We start from the raw sequence: 27,620 nt of genomic DNA on the forward strand, positions 1-27,620 counted from the left end.
AATACCACTGATCGATTGAGGTGGGGATGGTTGTAAGGACTAATCCCTTTTCCTGACCACAGCAATTCAGATCGGGACCCGTTTGGCCACAGAACTGGCTGCCAGTTCAGGGCTGCGGCTCCCGCAGAGATAAGACTGGCCATTTTCCCCGTAGTGCCACCCCCCAATTCCCTTCACCCTCCTCCTGTCTTCTCCCTTTTCTTCTTTCACCATGAGTTCGGTCCCACAGGAAGCAGCAGCAGCAGCAGCAGCAATAACTTGGCCTTTAGTGCCCTCCCCAAGCTAGTACCAGAGGGAACCCTGACCCCCGACCAAGGACCAGATTATGATCTTTGAAAACTTTTATTGGTTGCCTTGAGGCCGGGCGGGATGCGGGTGGCACCTGGGGACCCAGGTGGAGGGCCCGGTGGGCCCTCACTGTTTGCCATTGCCGTTGATGGGCAGATTCAGGTGCTGAGGCGAGGCCAGGAAGGCCTGGAGCTTCGGGCGGGCGGAGAGTCGCTTCACGTAGGCCTGCAGCAGCGGGAAGGAGGCCAGGCAGCCAGGGGCGAGGACCTCGTGGTTCAGCAGCACGTCCAGCAGGCTGTAGTCCGCGAAGGAGATCTGGAAAGGGGCAGGGAGGAGTGTGAAGAGCTGCGACAAAACGACTGGATAGGCCCCCTCCTCCACACAGCCTTCTCCCTGGATTCCCCAAACGTGTACGTGTTTATCCCGTTTTGGATAAACCTCCTGCCTCTCCCCACTCCAGTCCGTACTTAACTCTGCTGCCCGGATCATCTTTCTAAAGAAACGTTCAGACGGGTCACCCCACTCAAAAATCTCCAGTGGTTGCCTATCAAACAAAAACTTCTCACCATTGGCTTTAAAGCACTCCATCCCCTTGCCCCCTCCTACCTCACCTCCCTTCTGTCCTTCTCCAACCCAGCCCGCACACTCCGCTCCTCTGCCGCCGCTAACTTTCTCTCTGGGCCTCCATCTCACCTGTCTCGCCGCCGACCCCTGCCCCAGGTCCTACCTCCGGCCCTGAACGCCCTCCCTCCTCAAATCCGCCAGACGATTACTCCCCCCGGTTCAAAGCCTTACTGAATGCCCATCTCCTCCAGGAGGCCTTCCCAGACTAAGCCTCACTTTTCCTCATCTCCCACTCCCATCTGTATCACTCTGACTTGCTCCCTTTGCTCTTCCCCTCTCCCTGCCCCACAGCACTTATGTCTATATCTGTTATTTCACTTATATCGATGTCTGTCTCCCCCCCGCCAGACTGCGAACTCGTTGTGGGCAGGGACTGAAACTCTTCACTGCAGGATTGGACTTTCCCAAGGGCTTAGTACAGTAACCTGCACACCGTAAGCGCTCGATCAATAAGCTCGATAAGCACTTGAAAACAGCGTGGCTTCCTGGAAAGAGCGCGGGCTTGGGAGTCAGAGGTTATGGGTTCTGATCCCGGCTCCGCCGCTTGTCAACTGCGTGACCGTGGTTAAGTCACTTCACTGGGCCTCAGTGACCTCATCTGTAAAATGGGGATGAAGACTGTGAGCCCCCCATGGGGCAACCTGATTACCTTGTCTCTACCCCAGAGCTTAGAAGAGTGCTCGGCACATAGTAAGCGCTTAACAAATACCAACATTATTATTATTATAAATACGATTGAATGTATGATTGACGTCAGGCAGGGCAAGGGGCTGCAGGGGTCGGGGGAGCCCTCACCTGGTCCCCTACGATAAACGCTTTTCCCGCCTGGTTCCGGGCCAGCAGCTCCTCGAAGGGTCGTAGCTGGGCGGGCAGTTCCTTCACGTACTGATCCTTGCCGTCCTCCTGTGAGGCAGGTGGCCATGAGCCCTCCGCGTCCCCCCTCCCCTATTCCACCCTCTCCGTCCCCCTCAGCTTACGTAATTCTGGTAGATGAGGCGCACGTAGCGCAGGCGCAGATCCTCCACCCCGTCGTTCACCATGTCGATCAGGGCCGCTTCCCGGGTGTCCTTCCCGTACAGCCCTGCCGGGAGCACCCGCTCACACCTGCGCAGGCCTCTCCCGGGAGGCGGCCTCTCCGTTCCCTCCCTCCGGATCCCCATCCCGCCTCCCTCCGCTCGGCCGGTCCCTTACCGTGCGAGCGGCCCAGGTGCCGGAGGATGGCGTTGGACTGGAACAGGGTCAGGTCTCCGTCCAGGAACTTGGGCAGCTGCCCGTACAGCTAAGTGGGGAACGAGAGGGGCCTTCCTTAGGTTATGATGTTTGTTAGGCGCTTACTATGCGCCAGCCACTGCACTAAACACTGCTCCTTGGTGGCAGGGAATATGTCTGTTTATTGTTAGATTGTACTCTCCCAAGAGAGCGTGGCTGGGTGGAAAGAGTACAGGCTTGGGAGTCAGAGGTCATGGGTTCTAATCCCAGCTCCGCCACTTAATAATAATGTTGGCACTTGTTAAGCGCTTATTATGTGCCGAGCACCGTTCTAAGCGCTGGGGTAGATACAGGGTAAGCAGGTTGTCCCGCGTGAGGCTCACAGTCTTAATGCCCATTTTACAGATGAGGTCACTGAGGCACCGAGAAGTGAAGTGATTTGCCCCAAGTCACACAGCCGACAGGTACGCTGACAGTTATTCACTTGTCAGCTGTGTGACTTGGGGCAAGTCACTTTACTGTGCCTCAGTGATCTCATCTGTACAATGAGGATTAAGACTGCGAGCCCCAAGTGGGACAACCTAATTACCTTGTATTTCCCTGCCCACCCCCAGTGCTTAGAACAGTGTTTGGCACATAGCGAATGCTTAACAAACACCATTATTATTATCATCAGGACACACAGTAAGCACTCGATAAATCGGCTTGCAGTCGATTAGACTGTAAACCCGTCATTGGGCAGGGATTGTCGCTATCTGTTGCCAAATTGTACATTCCAAGCACTTAGTCCAGTGCTCTGCACATAGTAAGCGCTCAATAAATACTATTGAATGAATGATAAATACGACTGAATGAATACAAGTGATGCAGGTTGGACACGATCCATATCCCATATGGGGCTCACGTTCTTAATCCTCATTTTACGGATGAGGGAACTGAGGCAAAGAAGTGGTGTTTTGCCCCAAGGTCACACAGAGGAGAAGTGGCGGGGCTGGGATTGGAACCCAGGTCCTTCTGACGCCCAGGCCCTTGCTCTATCCATTAGGCCCTACCGCTTCTCTATAATCAACCTTTAGTTTTTACTGCACTCCTAGAGGTGCAGAGCTCTGTCCTAAGTGCTTGAGAGAGAACAATATCCACTTATGTACAAATTTGTTATTTATTTTTATTAACGTCTGCCTCCCCCTATAGACTGTAAGCTCATTTTGGGCAGGGAATTTGCCTGTTGTTATAGTGTACCCTCCCAAGCGCTTAGTACAGTGCTCTGCACACAGTCAGCGCTCAAATACAATTGACTGTCTCTTTTTGTTCAACCGTTTCATCCTGTTTCCTGCTTTATCTGTGTTCTTCCCACCTCATTAGATGATCAACTTCAGGAGGTCAGAGAATGCGTCTCTCGCTACCGGTGTGCTCTTCCAAGCGCTTATTACAGCGCCTAGCACTCCTGAGGGCCTCTCAAGAGAGGGAGAGCTGGGGTCTGGGAGGCTCGAAGGGGGAGGGACTTGGAGGTGGGAGAGACACAGGCAAACTGAGGAGAATGTAGAGCGCAAGCTGGGGCATAGTGGGAGAAGAGAGTGCGTGAGTGGGGGGGACAGAGCTGATTACGTGCCTTAAGGCCGACGGTCAGAATGGTCTGCTTGATGTGAAGGAGAGGAACGGATATCCTTGGAAGTGTTTGACAAGTGGGAGATAACGTGTAGTTCAATACTTTTAGAGAAATGATCTGGGCAGAAGAACGAAGTGTGGACTGGAGACGGTAGAGGCCGGAGGCAGGGCGGACTAGACAAAATGGAATATCAAGAGCATTTGGACCAAGGCATTAGCTGTTTGGATGGAGAGGAAGGAATGGATTCTGGAAACGCAGAGAAGCAGCATGGCGTAGCGGATGGAGCCCGGGCTGCGAGTGAGAAGGACCTGAGTTCTAATCCCAGCTCCGCTGGTCTGCTGCGTGACCCTGGGCAAGTCACTTTGCTTCTCTGTGCCTCAGTTACCTCACCTGTAAAGTGGGGTTTGAGACTCTGAGCCTTATATGGGACAGGGACTGTGCCCAAGCAGTGTGGCTTAGTGGAAAGAGCAGGGGCTTGGGAGTCAGAGGTCATGGGTTCTAATCCCGACTCCACCACTTGTCTGCCGCGTGACCTTGGGCAAGTCACCTGACATCTCTGTGCCTCGGTTCTCTCATCTGTAAAATGGGGATTAAGACTGTGAGCCTGATGTGGGACAACCTGATTACCTTGTATCTACCCCAACACTTAGAACAACAGTGCTTGGCAGATGGCGCTTAACGAATACCATCATCATCATAGAAATAATAATGACTGTGGTATTTATTAAGCTCTTACTGCAAAATCAGGTTGGACACAGTCCCTGTCTCACATGGGGCTCCCCACCTCAACCCCCAGGCTACAGATGAGGGAACTGAGGCACAGAGACATGAAGTGACTCGTCCAAGGCCACACAGCAGACGAGCGGCAGAGCCGGGATCGGAACCCACGACCTTTCAGCTCCCAGGTCCGTGTCCTATCCGTCGCGCCCTGCCGCTCCCCCTGCGATAGGTAAGTTAGATGAGAGTCCCCGGGAAAAGGATGAGATGATGGATGAGGCAGGGACATGGCTGTTAGTCACCCATGGAATGAAAACACCTGGGGAGGCCTCTCCCTCCTCCTCTTCCTCTTCTCCTCCTCCCCCCCCTCCCCCTTCCTCCTCCCCCTCCCCCCCCCCTCCCCTCCCGCCTTTCCCCTCCCAACCCCCCCTCCTCCCCCCTTCCCCCTTCTCCCCCTCCCCCCTCCTCCCCCTTCCCCCCTCCCTCCCCCCTACTCCCACCTCCCCTCCTCCACTCCCCCTCCCCCTCCCCTCCTCTACTCCTCTTCTAGAGAAGCAGCGTGGCTCAGTGGAAAGAGCCTGGGCTTGGGAGTCAGAGGTCATGGGTTTGAATCCCCACTCTGCCACTTGTCAGCTGGGTGACTTTGGGCGAGTCCCTTAACTTCTCTATGCCTCAGTTATCTCATCTGTCAAATGGGGATGAAAACTGTGAGCCCCAAGTGGGACAACCTGATCACCCTGTATCTCCCCGGGCGCTTAGAACAGTGCTCTGCACAGCGTAAGCGCTTAACAAATACCAACGTTATTCTCCTCCCCCTCCTCCTCCCCGTCCCCTCCCCCGGATGGGGGGAGGTTTGACTCACACAGCCGGCCTTGACCTCGCCCTTCATCCAGGCCTCGATGGTGACCACCTCCTCCTTCCAGGGCAGGCCCTGGTCTGCCAGCAGCATGCGGGTGGCCTCGCAGCGGCCTGATGGGGGAGGGGGGGTGAGGCCCGTGGCCCCCCGCCCTCCGCCCCCCGCCCCCCGCCGGCCCGGGGAGGGGAGGGGGGAGAAGAGGAGCGCTGTAGGCGAGCCTGGGGTGGGGGGTCCGGTACCTCTGACGGGGAAGTAGACGATGGTGTAGGGCGGCACTGGGAGGGAGACAGAGACAGAGAGACAGGGTCAGGGCCGGGCCGGCGCCCCCTGCCCTTTGCCCCCTGCCCCCTGGGCCACCCCCCACCGCGGGCCCGAGGAGGGGACCCCCACCAAGGGGTCGGGGCGGGGGGGGGGGGGGGGGAGAGTGAGGACCCGCCCCGGACTCACTGGCGACGGCGGGACGGCCAATGTGGGGCGCGCCGCCCCCAGCTCGGCCTTTTAGGCTTGGGCCCCGCCCCCGCTCCGCCCCCTCGGCCCCCCGCCATTCCTCCGGCCCGCCCGCCGTCCCTCCCCCCAGCTTCTCTCGGACCCAGCGTTTAGAGCAGTGCTCCACACACAGAGGTCACCCACGCTGAGCAGCGGCGTGGCTCGGTGGAAAGAGCCCGGGCTTTGGAGTCAGAGGTCACGAGTTCGAATCCCAGCTCTGCCACTTGTGAGCTGTGTGACCTCGGGCAAGTCACTTCACTGGGCCTCAGTTCCCTCATGTGGAAAATGGGGATGAAGACCGGGAGCCCCACGGGGGACAACCTGATTTCCCTGTGTCTACCCCAGCGCTTAGAACAGTGCTCTGCACCTAGTAAGCGCTTAACAAATACCAACACCTGATGTCCTTGTATCCCCCCAGGGCTTAGAACAGTGCTTTGCAGAGGAAGCGCTTAACAAAGGCCATCATTATTATTATTATTATTATCATCAATATTATTATTATTAACAAATACCATTCTTCTTCTTCTCCATACCTCCCTCCCCTCCCCCATGCCGCCCCCCCCCCCCCCCGGATTGTGCTGACTCACCGTGGCTCAGCAGAAAGGCCAGTGAAAGGACAGAGCGGGAATTTTGGCCAACTGCCCACCCGAGGCCTTGGGAACACCCGGACAACCCGCAGGGAAGCGCCATGGCCTAGTGGCAACAACACCACTTGGGGAGTCAGAAGACGTGGGTTCGAATCCCGGCTCTGCCAGCTGGGTGACCTCGGACATGTCACTTCACTTCTCTGGGCCTCAGGGACCTCATCTGGAAAACGGGGGTGAAGACTCTGCCCCTTGTCAGCTGTGTGACTGTGGGCAAGTCACTTCACTTCTCTGGGCTTCAGTTCCCTCATCTGGAAAATGGGGATGAAGACTGTGAGCCCCACGTGGGACAACCTGGTTCCCCTGGGTCTACCCCAGCGCTTAGAACAGTGCTCGGCACATAGTAAGCGCTTAATAAATACCACATTAAATACCAACATTAAGACGGTGAGCCCCCCCCCCCCACCCCAACGGGGGACCACCTGATCGCCTTCTATCCGCCGCAGCGTGGCTCAGTGGAAGGAGCCCGGGCTTGGGAGTCAGAGATCATGGGTTCGAATCCCTGCTCTGCCACCTGGCAGCTGGGTGACTGGGGGCATGTCACTTCATTGGGCCTCAGTTCCCTCATCTGTTAAATGGGGATGACAACTGTGAGCCCCACGTGGGGCAACCTGATTACGCTGTATCTACCCCAGCGCTTAGAACAGTGAAGCACTTAACAAATACCAACATTAGTATTATTATTACCCCAGCGCTTAGAACAGTGCTCGGCACATAATAAGGGTTAACAAATACCAACATTATTATTATTATTATTATTATTAATAACCCGAGTTTGGGAGTCAGAGGACGTGGGTTCTACTCCACCACTTGATCTTTTTGTACATTCCAAGCACTTCAAATACTATTGAATGAACGAATGAATTAATCGATCATATCTCTTGAGAGTTGATCGGGTGCAGAACGGCGAGCAGGGTGCCCAGTCTTTATTTTACTCTCCTGCCCCCTCTTTTCTTCCAAAGAGATTTCTACAAAATCCTCTTTTTGAGGACTAAGATTGTGAACCCCAAGGGGGACAACCTGATTACCTGGTATCTAGCCCAGCGCTTAGAATAGTGTTTGGCACAGAGTAAGCGCTTAACAAATACCATCATTATTATTACTAAACGCTGGGGAAGGTACAACACGACAAATAAAGAGTGCCATTCCCTGCCCTCGACGAGTTCACAGTCTAGAACGGGGGAGATAGACATCGATAAAAGAAAATAAAATGACAAATATGTACATAAGTGCTTTGGGGTGGGGAGGGAGGAAGGGCAGAGGGATAAATAAAATTACAGATACGAACACCTCGCTGCTCTCCTACTCCAACCCCGCCCGCAAACTTCGCTCCTCTAATGCCAACCTCCTCACTGCACTTCGATCTCCTCTCTCTGGCCGCTGACCCCTCACCCCAGCCCTCCCTCTGGCCCGGAAGTCCGATCCCCTTCAAATATGAAATCCCCTCCCCACCCTCAAAGCCACTTGTCTGCTGTGTGACCTTGGGCAAGTCATTTAACTTCTCTGTGCCTCAGTTACCTCATCTGTAAAACTGGGGATTAAAAAAATGTGAGCCCCACGTGGGACAATCTGATGACCCTGGATCGACCCCGGCGCTTAGGACAGTGCTCAGCACAAAGTAAGCGCTTAACAAATACCATGATTACTATTATTATTATTAAAATCACATATTCTTCTAGAGGCCTTCACTGGCGAGGCCCTCATTTCCCCTACTCCCTTCTCCCTGCCGCATCGCTCTTGCACTGGATTTTGCCCTCTTTATTCAATAGTATTCATTGAGCGCTTACTATGTGCAGAGCACTGTACTAAGCGCTTGGAATGAACAAGTCGGCAACAGATCTCTTTATTCACCCCGCCGCAGGCCCCAGGGCACTTATGTCCATATCCATCATTTATCTTAATGTCCCTCTCCCCCTTTAATAATAATAATGCTGATGGCATTTGTTAAGCGCTTCCTCTGTGCAGAGCACTGTTCTAAGCGCTGGGGAGGATACAAGGCGATCAGGTTGTCCCACGTGGGGCTCACAGTCTTCATCCCCATTTGACAGATGAGGTCACTGAGGCACAGAGAGGTCAGGTGACTTGCCCACAGTCACACAGCTGATCAGTGGCAGAGCCAGGATTAGAACCCACAACCTGACTCCCATGCCCGGGCTCTTTCCACTGAGCCACGCTGCTTCTTAGACTGTAAGCTCCTTGGGGGCAGGGCAGCGTGGCTCAGTGGAAAGAGCACGGGCTTTGGAGTCAGGGCTCATGAGTTCGAATCCCAGCTCTGCCACTTGTCAGCTGTGTGACTGTGGGCGAGTCACTTAACTTCTCTGGGCCTCAGTTCCCTCATCTGTGAAATGGGGATGAAGACTGTGAGCCCCACGTGGGACAACCTGATTCCCCTGTGTCTACCCCAGCGCTTAGAACAGTGCTCGGCACCTAGTAAGCGCTTAACAAATACCAACATTATTATTATTATTATTATCACCTACCCACTCTCCGTTATATTGCACTCTCCCAAGTGCTTAGTGCAGTGCTCTGCACACAGAAAGCGCCCAGTAACAGCGATGGATTGGTTGCTTGTGGGCATGGAGCATGTCTACCAGCCGTTGTACTCTCCCAAGCGTTTAGCACAGCCCTCTGCATCCAATGAAGTAAGTTCTTGAGGAGTGTTGTTATACCGTACTTTCCCAAGTGCTTAGTCCAGTGTTCTGGACACAGTAGAGAAGCAGGACAGAAGCACCACGGCAGGGTAGAGCCCGGGCCGGGGAGTGAGAAGGTCATGGGTTCTAATCCCGGCTCTGCCACCTGTCTGCCGGGTGACCTTGGGCGAGCCCCTTCACTTCTCTGTGCCTCAGTCACCTCATCTGTAAAATGGGTACTGAGACTGCGAGCCCTACACGGGACAGGGACGGCATCCAGCTTCATTCGCCCACCCCAGCGCTTAGAACGGTGTCTGGCACGTGGTAAGCGCTTAACCAACACCATCATCATCATCAGTAAGCGCTCAATAAATACGATTGACTGAGTGGGGAGATGTGGACTGGACCTTTTTTTTTTTCTAGAAAATGATCCAGGCAACAGAGCGAAGTATTGCAGGGAGGAGAGACAGGAGGCAGAGGGAGGTCAGCGAGGAGGTTAATGCTGTTGTCAGTCAATATCTCTTGAGCGCTGTACTAAGCGCTCGGGAAAGTACGATACAAGGCAGGAATTGACCGACGCTTGGATCAGCAGAGTAGCCGTTTGGGTGGAGAGGATAGGGCAGATTTAGCGATACCGTGAAGGTAGAAAGGACAGGGTCGGGTGACAGGTTGGTTGAATATGTAATAATAACGTTGGTATTTGTTAAGCGCTTACTATGTGCAGAGCACTGTTCTACGCGCTGGGGTAGACACAGGGTCATCAGGTTGTCCCCCGTGGGGCTCACAGTCTTCATCCCCATTTTCCAGATGAGGTCACTGAGGCCCAGAGAAGTGAAGTGACTCGCCCACGGTCACACAGCTGACAAGTGGCAGAGGTGGGATTCGAACTCATGACCCCCGACTCCCAAGCCCGTGCTCTTTCCACTGAGCCACGCTGAATATGTAGGTTGTACGGGAGCGAAGAGTCAGAGAAGATAATACGGAGGTTACGGGCTTGCGAGATAGGGAGGATAGCGGTATTGTCAGGCAGTCAGGCAGTCGTATTTATTGAGGGCTTACTGCTTGTGCAGAGCGCTGTACTGGGCGCGTCGGAGAGTGACCTGGAACACTATAACAGACACGTTCCCCGTCCACAGCGAGCTCACAGCCTAGAAGGGGAGACGGACGTTAATGGGAATTAATAAACGACAGATACGGACATAAGCGGTGTGGAGCTGGGAGGGGGGATGAACAAAGGGAGCGAGTCAGGGCGAAGCAGAAGGGAGTGGGAGAAGGGGAAAGGGGAGGGCTTAAGCAGGGAAGGCCTCTCGGAGGAGGTGGGCCTTCGATAAGGGGTCTGGGGCAGGAAGGCCAGGGAAGACCCGGGCCGGAGGGGCTCCGGCCGGACCGATGTCCCCCCCACCGGGCCCACCCTCTCGGCGGCCCCCCGAGCTGTGCCCGGGGATGTGGAGGGGTCAGGTCCAACCGTGGGCACCGCCTGAGGGAGGGGTGGGGCTGGCGACACGCAGGGAGGGCCCTGCCCAGCTCAGGTGGCAGAGGCGGGCGGGGATCCGATTCCCCAGAACAAAGGTTTGGGGGGAGCCGGGGGGGGCGGACGGGGCAGGGGAAGCAACCCGAGAGGGGCCGGGGCCGGAGCAGGAGGCCGCGCGGGGAGACCGAGCCGGAGGTCGGGGCTGGGCAGGGGAGGGAGAGGAGTGGGCAGCGGGAGCTGGGGGGGAAGGGGTAGGCCGAGGGGGTTGTCGGAGACCCTGAGGGCACCGGGGTGGGTCCTGGGGGGGCTGTGTTGTTGAGGGGTGACTGGCAGAGGGGGGTGAGGAGGGAGGGAAGGCGGAGGGCCGGTCCCCGACGGAGGATTGGGGGCTACAGGGCCGGCAGCACGCTGGGGGGAAGGGAAGGACTACGGAGAGGGGGCAGTGGGAAGGGGGCAGCCCGGGTGGACGGGGCAGGGAGGAGGGGAGCGGGTTTAAGGGAGGGGGCAGCGGGGAGAGGGTGGTCGCGACTCACGAGGCCGGCTGGCCCTTTCGTTTGTGGGAAGCTCGGCTAGGAGTCGAGCGGGAGCCGCAGCGCGGAAACGCTCCGGACACGTGCGGGCCGGACACGAGGGGGCCACGAACAATGGACGGGTCCAGTGGGCCGGGGGCCGGGAACCGAGCCCCCGGGCTTTCCCGCCCCCCACCCGGCCCGCGGATCCAGGGGGCCGGGGCCGGAGCGGGGCCCGGCCCCGGCCCCGGCCGTTCGGCCGCCCCCGCCCCCGGGGCACCCCGAGACCGGACCCCCCAGCCGCAGGCCGCGTACGGGCAGGTGAGGGGGGCGGGGGCACAATCCAGGGACCCTCAGCCGAGGGTCCCAACTGGGGAGGGTCTCCCCCAAACCCCCGCATCGCCCTTCGCTGCCCTCCCGAGACCTGGGGGTGGGCCAGAGACAGCCGGGGTCAGAGACATCCGACGAACAGAGACAGCGGGGGCGGGGGGGAGCCGAGGGAGACCTGTCGGCCACCAGGGGAGGCTTGGGGGAGGGGGATCGAGGCCAGGGAGAAGCCCAGACGGGAGGCGGCGGGGTGGGGAGGGGATACGGTGCCTCGCCCACCCCTCCAAACGGTCCGCACGGTCTGCCCGCCTGTCCAGGCCTGAGGAGAGGACAGGCCCCGGGGAGAAAATGGGGGAACAGGGCACAGAGACAGCAGGGGGACGGAGACACACGGGGACAAAGACTGCCCGGGAGGAGCAGCGAGGTCTAATGGCTAGAGCCCGGGCCTGGAAGTCAGAAGGATCTGGGTTCTAGTCCCGGCTCCACCGTGTGTCTGGACAAGTCACTTTACTTCCCTGTGCCTCATCTACAAAATGGGGATTACGACCGTGAGCCCCATGTAGGACAAGACTGTGTCCAACCTGATTACCTTGTATCTACCCCGGTGCTCAGAACAGCGCCTGGCACATAGTAAGTACTTAAAAAAATAAAAATAAAAGGCCGGGGCCAGACACAGGCAGGGGCAGAGACATCTGGGGGCCAGAGACAGCCGGAGATAGAGACACCCGTTGACCTAGACAATGGGGGGGGGGAGATAGAGGCAACCGGGGGACGGTGACAACGGGGGACGGTGGGCGACGAGCGCCAGGGCCCAGGGGCGGAAGCAGGAGCAGGGATGCGCGGGCCCCGGGCGGTCTGGAAAGGGAAGCAGCGAGAGGGGAAAAGGGGTCCCTAATCCAGCCCCCAGCCCCACTCCCCCCTTTCCCCTCCCAGGACCAGCAGCTGCGGCCAGAAGAGATTGAAGGTAAAAGGGTTGGGGGTCTGCGGGGGGGACGGTGCGGGCCCGCTTGGAGGAGGGGCGGGAGGGGGCGGGAAGTTCGGGGAATGCCGGGGTCACATCCTGCCCGCTTCCCAGAGCTGCAGGCCGCGTTCCGGGAGTTTGACCGGGATGGCGACGGGTCTATCGGCTGTCGGGAGCTGGGCGCCTGCATGCGGAGCTTGGGCTACATGCCCACCGAGATGGAGCTCATCGAGGTCTCCCAGCACGCCAGTGCGTCCCACCCTCTCGCCCCGGGCCCGGGACCCTCGCCCACGCCCTCCCACCCCGACGCTCCATCCTGCCCCCTCCCGCCCCCCGTCGCCCCCCGGACCCCGACCCCTCCTGACCCCGGCTCCTCCCCGAGACCCTCCTCCTTGACCCCTAGAGAAGCAGCGTGGCTCAGTGGAAAGAGCCCGGGCTTGGGAGTCCGAGGTCATGGGTTCGTATCCCGACTCTGCCCCTTGTCATCTGGGTGACTGTGGGCGAGTCACTTCACTTCCCTGTGCCTCAGTTCCCTCATCTGGAAAATGGGGGTGAAGACGGTGAGCCTCACGTGGGACAACCTCATTCCCCTGTATCCACTCCAGCGCTTAGAACAGTGCTCTGCACGTAGTAAGCGCCTAATATCAACACGATTATTATTATTATCCCGGGGACTCAGCCCCTTCCCCCAGCCGCCCTCCGTCGGCTCACAGTCTTCATCCCCATTTTACAGATGAGGTAGCTGAGGCACAGAGAAGTGAAGTGACACAGTCACTTGCCCACGGTCACCCCGCTGACAAGTGGCAGAGCTGGGATTCGAACTCATGACCTCTGAGTCCAAAGCCCATGCTCTTTCCACTGAGCCACGCAGCGCTCAATAGATACGACTGAATGAAGTGTAGTTCCCCGCCCCGCCCCGCCCCGCCCCCGGCGCTCAGTACAGGTCCCGGCACGTAGTAAGGGCTTAGCAAATGCCGTCAGTGTTCTTGTTATTTATTGCCAGTCCCGTCCCTTCCCCCTGCCCCGCCTCGGTCCTCCCGATGGCCCCCGTGAGCCGGGGCGGGAGCTGACCGGCGCGGGGGCGGGGCGGGTCCGGCCAGGCGGCGGGAAGGTGGACTTCGAGGACTTCGTGGAGCTCATGGGCCCGCGGATGCTGGCGGAGACGGCGGGCATGATCGGGCGCCGGGAGCTGCGGGTGGCCTTCCGAGAGGTGCGGACCGGGGGACCCGACGGCGGGGCGGGGCGGGGCGGGGCGGGGCCTAGAGGGCGGGGCTTCGATCGGCGGAGGGGGGCCGGGTGGGCGGGGCCCAGGGGACGGGCTTCGATTGGCTGAGAGAGGGCTGGGTGGGCGGGGCACAGAGGGAGAGACTTCGATTGGCTGAGAGGGGGCCGGGTGGGCGGGGCCCAGGGGACGGGGCTTCGATCGGCTGAGAGGGGGCCGGGTGGGCGGGGCACAGAGGGAAAGACTTCGATTGGCTGAGAGGGGGCCGGGTGGGCGGGGCCCAGGGGACGGGGCTTCGATTGAGAGGGGGTGGGGTGGGCGGGGTCTGAGAGGAGGGGTGGGAATGGGGCGGGGCCTGCAGGGGAGGAGCGGGTGGGCGGGGCCTGGAAGGGAGAAGGGCGGGGCCTGGAGGGGCGGGACCGAGAGGTGGGAGGGGCGGGGCCCGGTGGGGGATGGGCGGGGCCTGCGGGGAGGAGGCGGTGATGGATTGGTGCGGGGTCCGGAGGGGCGGGGCCGTGGGGAGCGGGGAGGAGGCGGGGATTGGGGCGGAGCCAGGAGGGGCGGGGCCTGGGGGAGCGGGAGGGAGGCGTGATTGGTGCGGGGTCCGGAGGGGCGGGGCCCGGGGGAGCGGGGGGAGCTGGTGATTGGTGCGGGGCCCGGAGGGGCGGGGCGTTGGGGGAGGTGGGCGGGGATCGGCGCGGGGCCCGTTGGGGCGCGGGGCCTCGGGCGGGCGTGCGGGGCCCGGGCGGTATCGAGCGCGTGCGTGGCGGCGGCAGCTGGACCGCGACGGCGACGGCCGGCTGAGCGCGGCGGAGCTGCGGGCGGCGCTGCGGGCGGCGCTGCGGGAGCGGCTGAGCCTCGGCGACGCCGAAGAAATCCTGCGCGACCTGGACCGCGACGGCGACGGGCTCGTGGACTTCGAAGGTCCGACCCCGCCCCTCCCCCTCCCCGCCACGTGCTCCCCCCCCCCCCCGCCGCGCCGACGGGCAGGCCTAATTATACTAGATAATAATCAATAGATTAATAATAGTGGAATTCCAGTGTTTACGACGTGCTAAGCACTGTTCTAAGCGCTGGGGGAGATAGGAGGTCATCAGGTGGTCCCCCGCGGGGCTCACGGTCTTCATCCCCCTTGGACCGACGAGGTCACCGAGGCACAGAGAAGTTATTAATGATAATGATGGTATTTCTTAAGCGCTTACTATGGGCCAAGCACTATTCTAAGCACTGGGGGAGATATTAATAATAGTGATGTTGGTATTTGTTAAGCGCTTACCATGTGCAGAGCACTGTGCTAAGCGCTGGGGGAGATACAGGGTCATCGGGTTGCCCCACGGGAGGCTCCCAGTCTCCATCCCCATTTGACAGATGAGGGAACTGAGGCCCCGAGAAGTGAAGTGACTTGCCCACAGTCGACAAGTGGCGGAGGCGGCATTCGAACCCATGACCTCTGACTCCCGAGCCCGGGCTCTTTCCACTCAGGTTGCCCCACTTGGGACTCGCAGGCTTCATCCCCATTTGACAGATGAGATCATCTGTCCGTCTCCCCCGATTAGACCGTAAGCCCGTCAAACGGCAGGGACCGTCTCTATCTGTTGCCGACTTGTTCATCCCAAGCGCTTAGTACAGTGCTCTGCACATGGTAAGCGCTCAATAAATACTATTGAATGAATGAATCACCAAGGCACAGAGAAAATAAGTGCTTGCTACGTGCCAAGCACCGTTCTCAGCGCTGGGGGAGATACAGGGACATCAGGTTGTCCCCCGGGAGGCTCCCAGTCTTAATCCCCATTTTACGGAGGAGATCATCGAGGCACAGAGAAGATATAATAATAATGGTACTCGTTAAGTGCTTACTACGTGCCAAGCACTGTTCTAAGCACTGAGGGAGACGCTACGTCATCAGGTTGTCCCACGTGCGGCTCACAGACTTAATCCCCATTTTTAACAGATGAGATGACTGAGGGACAGAGAAGTTAATAATAATGTCGGTATTTGTTAAGCGCTACTACGTGCCAAGCACCGTTTTAAGCGCCGGGGCAGATACGAGCCAAAGACGAGTCACGGTCTTCATCCCCATTTGACAGATGAGGTCACCGAGGCCCAGAGAAGTGAAGGGACTTGCCCAGAGTCACACAGCTGACAAGTGGCGGAGCGGGGATCAGAACCCACATCCTCTGATTCCCAAGCCCGTGCGGGTCGGGGGCGAGAGGGGTTCAACGGTCCTGTCCCCCCTCAGAGTTCGTGCAGATGATGTCACACTGAAGCCGGGCGCGGGGCCCATCCGGACTCCTCCGGCAGCTTCGGGACCGTCCAACCCAACCGTCCTCTCAACTCTCCCGCCGCCGAGACCCCAGGGCCGCTCCGGCCCGTCCCATCCTCCGGTCCCGCCCCCTCCCCCCAACCCCATTTTCCCTCCAATTCCCATCCGCCATCCTCGCCCCCCCAGACCCCAGACCCCAACCCCCATCCTGCCCCCGACCCCCGAATCTCAGACTCCGCCCTGCCCGCTGGGTGGCCTCTGCCCAAGGGTTCGCCCGCCACCTTCTATCTCTGGACTAATAAACTCCTAGCCCAGGTAGCCGCTGTGCCTGCTCCTCTCTGGGAGAGTCAGTGCCCTGCCCTGCGACCGGGGAAGGGAGCCTGGGCGGGGCCCCAGTCAATCAATCGATTGTAATAATAATGATAATAATGTTGGTATGTTAAGCGCTTACGATGTGCAGAGCACTGTTCTAAGCGCTGGGGTAGACACGGGGGAATCAGGTTGTCCCACGAGGGGCTCACAGTCTTCATCCCCATTTTACAGATGAGGGAACTGAGGCACCGAGAAGTGAAGTGACTTGCCCACAGTCACACAGCTGACAAGTGGCAGAGTCTTCACCCCCATTTTCCAGATGAGGTCACTGAGGCACAGAGAAGTGAAGTGACTTACCCGAAGCCACACAGCTGAGGCCCCAGTCAATCAATCGATTGTAATAATAATAATAATGTTGGTATGTTAAGCGCTTACTATGTGCCGAGCACTGTTCTAAGCGCTGGGGTAGACGCAGGGGAATCAGGTTGTCCCACGTGGGGCTCACACTCTTTATCCCCATTTTACAGATGAGGTCACTGAGGCACAGAGAAGTGAAGTGACTTGCCCAAAGCCACACAGCTGACAGGTGACAGAGCTGGGATTCGAACCCATGATCTCTGCCTCCAAAGCCCGGGCTCTTTCCACGGAGCCACGCTGCTTCTCGTGTAGCAGTGAATTTATTGAGCACCAGAGCATTGCGCTAAACGCTTGGGGGAATACAGAGCAGAGTTGGTAGACATTCTCTGCCCACAACGAACTTACAGTCTAGAGGGGGACACAGAAAATCTAAATAAATAAAGTACGGATATGAACAGAACTGCTCATGGGGCTTAAGTGGGGGTGGGCGGTGAATAATAATAACGTTGGTATTTGTTAAGCGCTTACTACGTGCGGAGCACCGTTCTCAGCGCTGGGGTAGATACAGGGTCATCAGGTTGCCCCACTTGAGGCTCACAATGAATCCCCATTTTACAGATGAGGTAACCGAGGCACAGAGAAGTGAAGTGACTTGCCCGCAGTCACACAGCTGAGAAGTGGCAGAGCCGGGATTCGAACCCATGACCGCTGACTCCCAAGCCCGGGCTCTTTCCACTGAGCCACGCTGCTTCTCTAAGGAGGAAATGAGGGCGACACAGAAGGGAGTGAAAGAAGAGGAAATGAGGGCTGAGTTAGGGAAGGCCTCCCTTCATTCATTCGATCGTATTTATTGCGCGCTTACTACACGCAGAGCACTGTAGTAAGCTCTTGGGGGAGTACAATACAGCAATAAAGAATGACAATCCCTGCCCACCACAAGCTCACAGTCTGGAGTGTGGAAAGAGCTCAGTGGAAAGAGCACGGGCTTGGGAGCCAGAGGTCATGGGTTCGAATCCTGGATCTGCCAGCTGTCAGCCGTGTGACTGTGGGCACTTTACTTCTCTGTGCCTCGGTTCCCTCATCTGTAAAATGGGGATGAAGACTGCGCGCCTCATGTGGGACAACCCGATCACCCTGTATCTCCCCCAGCGCTTAGAACAGTGCTCTGCACAAAGTAAGCCCTTAACAAATACCGACATTATTATTACTAGAGGGCCCCGGGGGGAGAAGGGTGGGGGGTGGGCCTCCTGTCCATACTTCCCACTCCAGTCCATACTTCACTCTGCCGCCCGGATCATTTGTCTACAAAAACGTTCAGCCCATGCTTCCCCCGCTCCTCAGAAACTTTCAGTGGATGCCCGTCCGCCTCCTCGTCAAACAGAAACTCCTCACCGTCGGCTTTAAACCGCCCGATCCCCTTGCCCGCTCCTACCTCACCTCGCTACTCTCCTTCTTCAACCCAGCTTGCGTATTTCCCTCCTCTAAAGCCAACCTTCTCACTAATCCTGGCTCTCGGCTATCTCACTGCCGACCCCTCACCCTGCCTCTGGCCTGCAACGCCCTCCCTCCTCAAATCCGCCGGACCACGACTCTCCTCCCACCCCTACAAAACCTTATTGGAGCCCCATCTCCTCCAAGAAGTCTTCCCTACCTAAGCCCTCCTTTCCTTTTCTCCCACTCCCTTCTGCACCGCCTTGACTCGCTCCCTTTATGCGTCCCCCCTTCCAGACTCACTTAGGTCCCTATCTGTCATTGAATTTATTTTAATGTCTGTCTCCCCTGCTGGATTCTAAGCTCACTGTGGGCAGGGGATGTTATATTGTATTCATTCATTCATTCGACAGTATCTATTGAGCGCTTACTATGTGCAGAGCACTGGACTAAGCGCTTGGAACGGACGAGTCGGCAACAGATAGAGACGGTCCCTGCCGTTCGACGGGCTCACGGTCCGATCGGGGGAGACGGGCAGACGAGAACGATGGCGATAAATAGAGTCGAGGGGAAGAACATCTCGTAAAGACAACGGCGACTAAATAGACTCAGGGTGATGTACATCTCATTAAACAAAATAAACGAAATAAATAGGGTGATGAAGGTATATACAGTCGAGCGGACGAGTACGGTGCTGAGGGGGTGGGACGGGAGAGGGGGAGGAGCAGAGGGAGAGGGGGGAGAAGAGGGTTTAGCTGCGGAGAGGTGAAAGGGGACGGGTAGAGGGAGCAGAGGGAAAAAGGGGGGAGCTCAGTCTGGGAAGGCCTCTTGGAGGAGGTGAGTTTTAAATAGGGATTTGACTTGCTCCCTTTATTCATTCCCCCCCACCCAGACTCACTTATGTCCCTGTCATTTTATTTATTTATATTAATGTCCGTCTCCCCTGCTGGATTCTAAGCTCACTGTGGGCAGGGGATGTTGTATTGTACTTAGTACAGTGCTCTGCACCCAGTAAGCGCTCAATAAATATGATCGGCTGCTGACCGCTACTACTATTAATAATAATGATTATGGTACTCGTTAAGCGCTTACAATCTGCCAATCACTGTAACCAGGGTGCCAGGACCCCAGCTCAGCCTGGCCAGGCACCCCATCCCCCAACCTCTACCTCTGAGGTCCCGTCACCGCCCCTTCCTCGCCCCCCACACATTAAAAAATCAGTAACAATAATGATGATGGTATCTGTTGAGCGCTTACTACGTGCCAAGCACTGTTCCAAGCGCTGGGGGAGATACGAGGTCATCGGGATGTCCCACGGGGGGGCTCACAGTCTTCATCCCCATTTGACAGCTGAGATAACCGAGGCGCAGAGAAGTGAAGCCACTTGCCCAAAGTCACGGAGCCGGGATTAGAACCCACGACCTCTGGCTCCCAAGCCCGGGCGCTTTCCACTGAGCCGCGCTGCTTCTCACGATCACTGGTGATGTGCAGAGCGCTCCGTTAAGGGCTTGGGCCCGTTTTCTGGCCACAGCGAGCTTACGGTCTAAAGGAGAAGACAGACATGAATATAAATCACCTTTTTCATTTCCAGGGCACGGTTTAGTCCGGCTCAATCAGTCAGTCAGTAGCTGTATCGAGCTCTTACAGCGTGCCGAGCACCCTACTGATCGCTTGAGAAAGTACGATACAACCGAGCTGCGTGGCACGTTCCCTACCCATAAAGAGATTAGCGTCTAGAGGGGGAGCCAGACATTAAAATAAATAACGGATATGGACATGAGTGCTCTGGGGACGAGGGTGGGGTGAATATCAAGCGCTTCAAGGATACAGATCCAAGTGCCTGGGCCACGGAGAAGGGAGGCAGGGTAGAGGACGCGAAGGAGATGGGATTTCAGTGAAGTTTCGAAGGTCCGGAGAGCCGTGGTCTTGGTGAATAGGAAGGGGATTCCCGCTCTCCTTCGTGTCTCCTTCTCCCTCCCTGACGACCCGCCCAGGGAGACTCTTCAAACTAACTCATTCATTCATTCAGTAGTATTTATTGAGCGCTTACTATGTGCAGCGCGCTGGACTAAGCGCTTGGAATGGACAATTCGGCAACAGCTAGAGACCGTCCCTGCCCATTGACGGGCTCACGGTCTAGTCGGGGGAGACGGACGAAAACAGTGATGTTTAGGTCCTTTTAGGTCTTTCTGACTCCCAGGCCTGTGCTCCAACCACTAGACCACACTGCCTCATGCAGCTCCACCTTCTCGAGAAGCAGCGCGGCTCAGTGGAACGAGCCCGGGCTTGGGAGTCGGAGGTCACGGTTCGAATCCCAGCTCCGCCACTCGTCAGCTGGGTGACCGTGGGCAGGTCACTTCACTTCTCTGGGCCTCAGTTCCCTCCTCTGTAAAATGGGGATGAAGACTGTGAGCCTCATGGTGGGACAACCTGACGACCCTATGCCGACCCCAGCGCTTCAAACAGTGCTCTGCACAGAGTAAGCGCTTCACAAATACCAGCGTTATTATTATTGTTATTAGATGTAACTCGCTCTTGACTCTCTCACCATCGACCCCTGGCTCACACTAGTCCTCCGGCTTGAAAGTCCCTCCCGCCTCAAATCTGAAGGACTTGGCCCATATTCGAAGCCCTCCTGGGAGCCCACCTTCCCCAACACACTTTTCCAAATGAATTACCCGAATCCCAACTGGTATAAACCCATCGGCCATCTCTAGCACGCTTAGCTACCTACATGCACTTAATCCTCAGCGCTGCGCATTTACTGGTCGTCATTGCTGTTTATATGTAATTTTGACCGTCTCCCCCCGTAGAAGCAGCGTGGCTCGGTGGAAAGAGCCCGGGCTTGGGAGTCAGAGGTCACGGGTTCGAATCCCGGCCCTGCCACTTGTCCGCTGTGTGACTGTGGGCAAGTCACTTCACTTCTCTGGGCCTCAGTTCCCTCACCTGTAAAAGGGGGATTAACTGTGAGCCTCACGTGGGACAACGTGATGACCCTGGATCTACCCCAGCGCTTAGAACAGTGCTCTGCACATAGTAAGTGCTTAGCAAATACCGTCATTATTCTTATTATTATCGCTCTTTCCCCCTCCCAGTCCCACAGCACTTACGTCCACATAATAGTGATGGCATTCGTTAAGCGCTTACTATGTGCCAAGCACCATTCTACAGCACTGCGGGGGGATACGAGGCGATGAGGTTGTCCAACGTGTCAGCCTTCATCCCCATTTGACAGATGAGGTCACTGAGGCACAGACAAGTGAAGTGACTTGCCCGAAGTGGCGGAACCGGGATTAGAACCCACGACCTCTGACTCCCAACCCCGTGCTCTTTCCAGCGAGCCACGCTGCTTCCATCCGTCGTATTATTTCATTCAGTCGTATTTATTGAGCGCTTACTGTGTGCAGAGCACTGTCCTAAGCGCTTGGAACGTACAATTGGGCAACAGAGAGAGACCATCCCTGCCCAACAGCGGGCTCACAGTCCCGCTTAGAACAGTGCTCTGCACATAGTAAGCGCTTAACAAATACCAACATTCTTATTAAAAGGTTTATATATCTGTACTGATGTCTGGGTCCCCGGCTGTCGACCATGAGCCCGTTGGGGGCAGGGAATGTCACTGTTTATTGTATTGTCCTGTCCCAAGCGCTTAGTACAGTGCTCCGCACATGGCTTAGTGGAAAGAGCCCGGGCTTGGGAGTCCGAAGTCATGGGTTCGAAACCCGGCCCCGTCACTTGTCCGCTGTGTGACTGTGGGCAAGTCACTTCACTTCTCTGGGCCTCAGTGACCTCATCTGGAAAATGGGGATTAACTGTGAGCCTCACGCGGGACCACCTGATGACCCTGTAAGCGCTTAACAAATACCAACATTATTACTAGAGAAGTCGCGTGGCTCAGTGGAAAAGAGCAGGGGCTTGGGAGTCGGAGGTCATGGGTTCGAATCCCGCTCTGCCACTTGTCAGCTGAGTGACCTTGGGCCAGTCACTTCACTTTTCTGTGCCTCAGTGACACTTCATCTGTAAAATGGGGATGAAGAGTGTGAGCCCCACGTGGGACAACCCGATTCCCCTGTGTCTACCCCAGCGCTTAGAACAGTGCTCGGCACATAGTAAGCGCTTAACAAATACCAACGTTATTACTAAGGGCTCAATCAATACGGCTGAATGAAGTGCATTGGGTGGCTCAGTGGAAATAGCCCGGGCTTGGGAGTCAGCGGTCATGGGTTCGAATCCCGGCGCCGCCAGCTGGGTGGCTTTGGGCAGGTCACTTCTCCGGGCCTCAGTGACCTCATCTGGAAAATGGGGACGAAGACGGGGCGCCCCACGGGCGGCCGCTAGGGGGCGGCAGGGGGGGCGCGGCCGCCGCGTTTGGCCGGTTGCCATGGAGACGTGGGGGGAGGCGAGGGGCGCGCGCGGGGGCAGGTGCGCGGTGACGTCAGAGGGCGGGGCGCGCGGCCGGCTGCGTCAGTGCCTGGCGCCCGGCGCTGTCCGGAGAGGGAGAGCGGCGGCGGCGGCGGCGGCCCCGAGGAGGGAGGGAGGGAGGGAGCGGAAGAGGGAGCGAAGCGGCACGAGGAGCGGAGCCCGGCGGCGCCGGACGACGACGGCGGCGGCGGCGGCGAGCGGAGCCCGGCTCCCCGGGCCCGCCGCGCCAGCCCCGGCGCCCGAGCCAGGCCGCCCGGCGCCAGGACGCCCCGCCCCCCGCCGCCCCGCCCGACCAATCGCTGAGGGAGGGCGGCCGGCCGCACCCAATCGCCACCGGACAGGTGAGAGCCTCGCCGCGGCGGGAGCCAATCGGGCGCGGGGCCCGCCCGCCCTCCCCCCCCGGCCCGCGCTCCGCCAATGAGGAGGCGGCGGGGGGGCGAGTGACGTCCGGCGCCGCCAATCGGAAGCGGAGGAGCCGCGGGCCTATCGGGGCGCGGGCCTCCCGGCCGGGTGACCAATCGGGAGGCGAGGCGGCCGCGGCGGCCGGCCAATCGGCGGACAGAGCTCGGACGGGGGCCGCTCCAGAGGGAAGACTTGGGAATGTCCTACAAACCCATCGCGCCTGCGCCGACCAGCACCGCCGGCTCCAGCGGCACCGGCACCGGCAACCCCATCCCCCCAGGTCGGCTCCTTCCTTCCTTCCTTCCTTCGCACGCTCCTATTTACTGAGCGCCTCCCGGGGGGGGAGGAGGGGCAGGACACCCTACTAAGCGCCCGGAAAGTCCAGTTCAGCAGCGGACAGTGACCCTCCCCGCCCGCACCGGGCTCACAGTCCAGAAGGAATAAATAATAATAATAATGCTGGTATTTGTTAAGCGCTTACTCTGTGCAGAGCACCGTTCTAAGCGCTGGGGGAGATCCAGGGTCATCAGGTGGTCCCACGTGAGGCTCACAGGCTTCATCCCCATTTTCCAGATGAGGTCCAGAGAATAATAATGTTGGTATCTGTTAAGCGCTTACTATGTGCCGAGCACTGTTCTAAGCGCTGGGGTAGACATAGGGGAATCAGGTTGTCCCACGTGGGGCTCACAGTCTTAATCCCCATTTTACAGATGAGGGAACTGAGGCACAGAGAAGTTAAGTGACTTGCCCACAGTCACACAGCCGACAAGTGGCAGAGCTGGGATTCGAACTCATGAGCCCTGACTCCAAAGCCCGTGCTCTTTCCACTGAGCCACGCTGCTTCTCAGAAGCAGAAGAAGAGAAGTGAACTTCTCAGAAGAGAAGTGAAGTGACTCGCCCACAGTCCCACAGCTGACAAGTGGCGGAGCCGGGATTCGAACCCATGACCCCTGACTCCCAAGCCCGGGCTCTTTCCACCGAGCCACAAATGGAATTATAGTTATGGGCACAGCGGAACGGGCAAGCGGGCGTCGATAGAAATAAGTGGAATTAGAGCTACATGCACTTCACCACAGGCATCGATAGAAATAAGTGGAATTATAGCTGTGTACGCATCAGAACGAGCAAACAGGCAGCGATAGAAATAAGTGGAATTATAGCTGTATATGCATCAGAACGAGCAAACAGGCAGCGATAGAAATAAGTCGAATGATAGCTGTATACGCATCAGAACGAGCAAACAGGCAGCGATAGAAATAAGTGGAATCACAGCTATGTACGCATCAGAACAAGCAAACGGGTATCGATAGAAATAAGTGGGATTAGAGCCATGTGCACATCAGAACAAGTAAGCAGGCAGCGATAGGAATAAGTGGAATTATAGCTATATACGTATCGGAACAAGTACACGGGCATCGACAGGGATAAGTGGAATCATAGCTATCTGCGCATCGGAACAAGTACACGGGCATCGATAGAAATAAGTGGAATTAGAGCTATGCGCACATTAGAACGAGCAAACAGGCAGCAATAGAAATAAGTGGAGTTAAAGCTATGTGCACATCGGATCGAGTAAACGGGCATCGATAGAAATAAGTGGAATGATAGCTGTATACACATGGGATCGAGTAAACGGGCAGCGATAGAAATAAACTGAATTATAGATATACGCATATAGACAGAAGGGCTGTGGGGCGGGGAAAAGGGAGCGAGTCGAGGTGATGGAAGGGAGGGGGAGCTGAGGGTAAGGGGGGCTTAGTCTGGAAGGCGGCTACGGAGGAAGGGGGTGGCCCGAGCTTCGGAAGGGTCGGGGGAGGCTTTGACAGGCGCTCCGGGAAGCGATCAATCATATTTATCGAGAGCCTACTGCGTGCAGAGCACTCCACGCAGCATTTGGGAGGAGACGGTAGAGCAGAGTTGGCAGACACGGCCCCTGCCCACAGGCGAGCTTCCAGTCTAGAGGGGGAGAGAGACATTAATGGAAAGAAATAAATGGTGGGTCTGCACATAATGATAGTGAGGGTATTTGTTAAGCGCTTACTGCGTGCCAAGCACTGTTCTAAGCGCAGGGATAGACGGAAGGTCATCAGGTTGTCCCACGTGGGGCTCACAGTCTTCATCTCCATTTATAGATGAGGTAACCGAGGCACAGAGAAGTGAAGCGGCTCTCCCAAGGCCACCCAGCAGACAAGTGGAGGGGTCGGGCTTAGAAGCCACGACCTCGGACTCCCAAGCCCGGGCTCTCTGTGGGGCTGAGGGAAGGGTGGAGAGAGGGAGCAAGTCCAAGCACGAGGGCGAAGCAGAAGGGAGTGGGAGAAGAGGAAATGAGGGCTTAATCAGGAAATGACAGGGTTGAACTCTCTGAAGAGGTCACGTGCTGGCCCTTCATTCACTTATTCATTCATTCAATCCTATTTATTGAGCCCTTGCTGTGGGCAGAGCACTGTACTGAGTGCTTGGAAAGTACGGTAGGGCAATAAAGAGACCATCCCCGCTCACAGTGGGCTTACAGTTCGGGGGGAGGAGGGGAGATGGACATCAAAACAAATAAACACGCTGAGAAGCAGTGTGGCTCAGGGGAAAGAGCAGGGGCTTGGGAGTCAGAGGTCGTGGGTTCGAATCCCGGCTCTGCCACTTGTCAGCTGTGTGACCGTGGGCAAGTCACTTAACTTCTCAGTGCCTCAGTTACCTCATCTGTAAAATGGGGATTAACTGGGAGCCTCACGTGGGACAACCTGATTCCCCTGTATCTACCCCAGCGCTTAGAACAGTGCTCGGCACCTAGTAAGCGCTTAACAAATACCAACATTATTAAACGGGCATCCATATAAGTAGAATTATAGATGTATACGTATAGACAGGGAAGCAGCGTGGCTCAGTGGAAAGAGCCTGGGCTTCGGAGTCAGAGGTCATGGGTTCGACTTCCAGCTCTGCCACTTGTCAGCTGTGTGACTGTGGGCGAGTCACTTAACTTCTCTGTACCTCAGTTACCTCATCTGTAAAATGGGGATTAACTGTGAGCCTCACGTGGTACATCCTGATGACCCTGTATCTACGCCAGCGCTTAGAACAGTGCTCTGCACCCAGGGAGCGCTTAACAAATACCAACATCAGACAGAAGTGCTGTGGGGCGGAAAGGGGGGAAGTGCAAAGGGAGCGAGTCGAGGTGACGCGGGAGGGACGGTGGGGAGCTGCAGAGCGTGGGAGCGCAGATGGGGAGGGTTGGGGCCCGGGAACCCCTCCGGCTCCCCGAAACCCCCTCCGGCTATCCCGGGGTTCCCGCCTTCACACCCGCTGCCGACTGACCCCCGTCCCCCCACCCCCACCCCGGTCCGCGTTTGCAGCCACGAACGTCCCGTCGCCCTCCGGCTCCGCCCCGGGAACCGCCGCCCCTTTCCGGCCACTGTTCAATGACTTCGGGCCGCCCTCCATGGGTTACGTGCAGGTGAGCCGCCGGGGCCTGGCGGGCTGGGGGGGCTCGAGCCGAGGGGCCCGGGGCCGGGGGGCCCCCCCACCCATCCACCCGCCCGGCGGGCGTCTGTCACGCAGGCGATGAAGCCGCCCGGCGCGCAGGGGTCTCAGAGCACCTACACGGACCTGCTGTCCGTCATCGAGGAGATGGGCAAGGAGGTCCGGCCCACCTACGCCGGCAGCAAGAGCGCCATGGAGCGGCTCAAACGAGGTGCGTCCTCCGGGCTGTGGGGGTGGCCCTCGGACCACCCTCCCGTCCCTCCGTCCGCCCGTGACCGTCTCCCCGGCCCCCGCCGGTCCCCCGCCCCCCGAAGCCGCCCCGGCCCTCGTCCCTCCCTTCCGCCGGTCGGGCCCTCCCCGCCCCCGACGTCGCCCCGTTGCTCCCCGCAGGTATCATCCACGCCCGGGCACTGGTCCGAGAGTGTCTGGCAGAGACAGAGCGAAATGCCCGCACGTAACAGCTAGCGTCCGTCCCCCACCCGACCTCGCCCCCCCGCCCCGGACCGGTCCACTCCCCCACCGCCTGCCATCTCCACGGTCGGAGAAGCGTTCGGATCCCCCCGGCGGAGCCTCCTCGGCCAGTGGCCGGGGGCCACTCCGGCCCCTCTCCCGCCCTCCGCCGATCACCCTGCTCCTCCCTTCCCTCGGCTCCCCCCTCCCCTTCCTCCACCCCCAACGGCTGGGCCTTGGCACCTCTTTTCTCGGCGTCTTTTACTAAAACGTTCTTTTTCTATGAACCAATAAAGGAAGCTTTGGAGTTTTGTGCTGTGTCCCCGGGGCTGACGAGACGTGGGCGGGCTGCATCTGGGGAGCCCTGCTGGCTCGGGGGAGAGGGACAGGACTTTCAGCATGTGACTCCAACAGGATCCCCGGGGCGGGGGGTGGGGGCCGCCTCTTCCGGCTCCTGTCGATCAGAACGATAAAAGCGATATTTGTTAGTAGTGATCGTAATGGTTACGTTGTTTGTTAAGCCCTTTAATAATGATTAATAATAATAATAATAATGTTGGTATTTGTTAAGCGCTTACTGTGTGCAGACCACTGCTCTAAGCGCTGGGGTAGATACCGTGTCATCAGGTTGTCCCACGTGAGGCTCACAGTTAATCCCCATTTTATAGATGAGGTTACTGAGGCCCAGAGAAGTAAAGTGACTTGCCCACGGTCACACAGCTGACAGGTGGCGGAGCCGGGTTTCGAACCCATGACCTCGCACTCCCAAGCCCGGGCTCCTTCCACTGAGCCACGCTGCTTTTCGTCATTATTAATGATAATAATGTTGGTATTTGTCAAGTGCCGACCAAGTGCCAGGCACTGTTCTAAGCGCTGGGGTAGATCCAAGGTCATCAGGTCGTCCCATGTGGGGCTCACAGTCTGCATCCTCATTTTACAGATGAGGTACTAAGCACTGTACT

General features: G+C 57.8%; 3 protein-coding genes across 4 annotated transcripts; 2 read left to right on the top strand and 1 right to left on the bottom strand.

Moving 5' to 3' along the window:
- Positions 1 to 323: 323 nt before the first annotated feature.
- On the bottom strand, positions 324 to 5,808 carry GSTP1 (glutathione S-transferase pi 1). Its single transcript, XM_029058985.1, has 7 exons — positions 5,748 to 5,808; positions 5,540 to 5,575; positions 5,307 to 5,413; positions 2,104 to 2,191; positions 1,890 to 1,993; positions 1,708 to 1,815; positions 324 to 603 (listed from the first exon to the last, which is right to left on the bottom strand). Coding segments are annotated over exons 1-7 (633 nt in total). The 5' UTR covers positions 5,749 to 5,808; the 3' UTR covers positions 324 to 414.
- Positions 5,809 to 12,411: 6,603 nt separating this feature from the next.
- CABP2 (calcium binding protein 2) lies at positions 12,412 to 16,131 on the top strand. Its single transcript, XM_029061438.2, has 4 exons — positions 12,412 to 12,577; positions 13,429 to 13,538; positions 14,327 to 14,474; positions 15,790 to 16,131. Exons 1-4 carry the CDS (start codon positions 12,412 to 12,414, stop codon positions 15,813 to 15,815), a joined length of 450 nt encoding a protein of 149 aa, XP_028917271.2. The 3' UTR covers positions 15,816 to 16,131.
- CDK2AP2 (cyclin dependent kinase 2 associated protein 2) lies at positions 14,418 to 26,970 on the top strand. 2 transcript variants are annotated; one of them, XM_039911337.1, is made up of 4 exons: positions 14,418 to 14,474; positions 26,082 to 26,182; positions 26,287 to 26,419; positions 26,599 to 26,970. In XM_039911337.1, exons 2-4 carry the CDS (start codon positions 26,168 to 26,170, stop codon positions 26,664 to 26,666), a joined length of 216 nt encoding a protein of 71 aa, XP_039767271.1. In that variant the 5' UTR covers positions 14,418 to 14,474; positions 26,082 to 26,167; the 3' UTR covers positions 26,667 to 26,970. The 2 variants fall into 2 exon arrangements, with proteins under 2 accessions (XP_039767271.1, XP_028917404.1); XM_029061571.2 differs by lacking the exon at positions 14,418 to 14,474 and adding an exon at positions 22,752 to 23,017.
- The last annotated feature ends 650 nt before the right edge of the window (positions 26,971 to 27,620 follow it).

The sequence above is a fragment of the Ornithorhynchus anatinus genome, chromosome 3, assembly GCF_004115215.2.
Source record: "Ornithorhynchus anatinus isolate Pmale09 chromosome 3, mOrnAna1.pri.v4, whole genome shotgun sequence".
In the NCBI taxonomy this organism is placed as follows: domain Eukaryota; kingdom Metazoa; phylum Chordata; class Mammalia; order Monotremata; family Ornithorhynchidae; genus Ornithorhynchus; species Ornithorhynchus anatinus.

Coding starts and splice junctions, on each gene's coding strand:
- GSTP1 (XM_029058985.1), bottom strand. Junction 1,816..1,889: donor GCCTCATCTACCAGAATTAC/GTAAGCTGAGGG, acceptor CCTGCCTCACAG/GAGGACGGCAAGGATCAGTA. Junction 604..1,707: donor CGTTTATCGTAGGGGACCAG/GTGAGGGCTCCC, acceptor GCCCCTTTCCAG/ATCTCCTTCGCGGACTACAG.
- CABP2 (XM_029061438.2), top strand. CDS start 12,412: ATGCCGGGGTCACATCCTGCCCGCTTCCCAGAGCTGCAGGCCGCGTTC. Junction 12,578..13,428: donor CGAGGTCTCCCAGCACGCCA/GTGCGTCCCACC, acceptor GGGTCCGGCCAG/GCGGCGGGAAGGTGGACTTC. Junction 14,475..15,789: donor CGGGCTCGTGGACTTCGAAG/GTCCGACCCCGC, acceptor GTCCCCCCTCAG/AGTTCGTGCAGATGATGTCA.
- CDK2AP2 (XM_029061571.2), top strand. CDS start 22,936: ATGTCCTACAAACCCATCGCGCCTGCGCCGACCAGCACCGCCGGCTCC. Junction 23,018..26,081: donor CGGCAACCCCATCCCCCCAG/GTCGGCTCCTTC, acceptor CCGCGTTTGCAG/CCACGAACGTCCCGTCGCCC. Junction 26,183..26,286: donor CCTCCATGGGTTACGTGCAG/GTGAGCCGCCGG, acceptor TCTGTCACGCAG/GCGATGAAGCCGCCCGGCGC.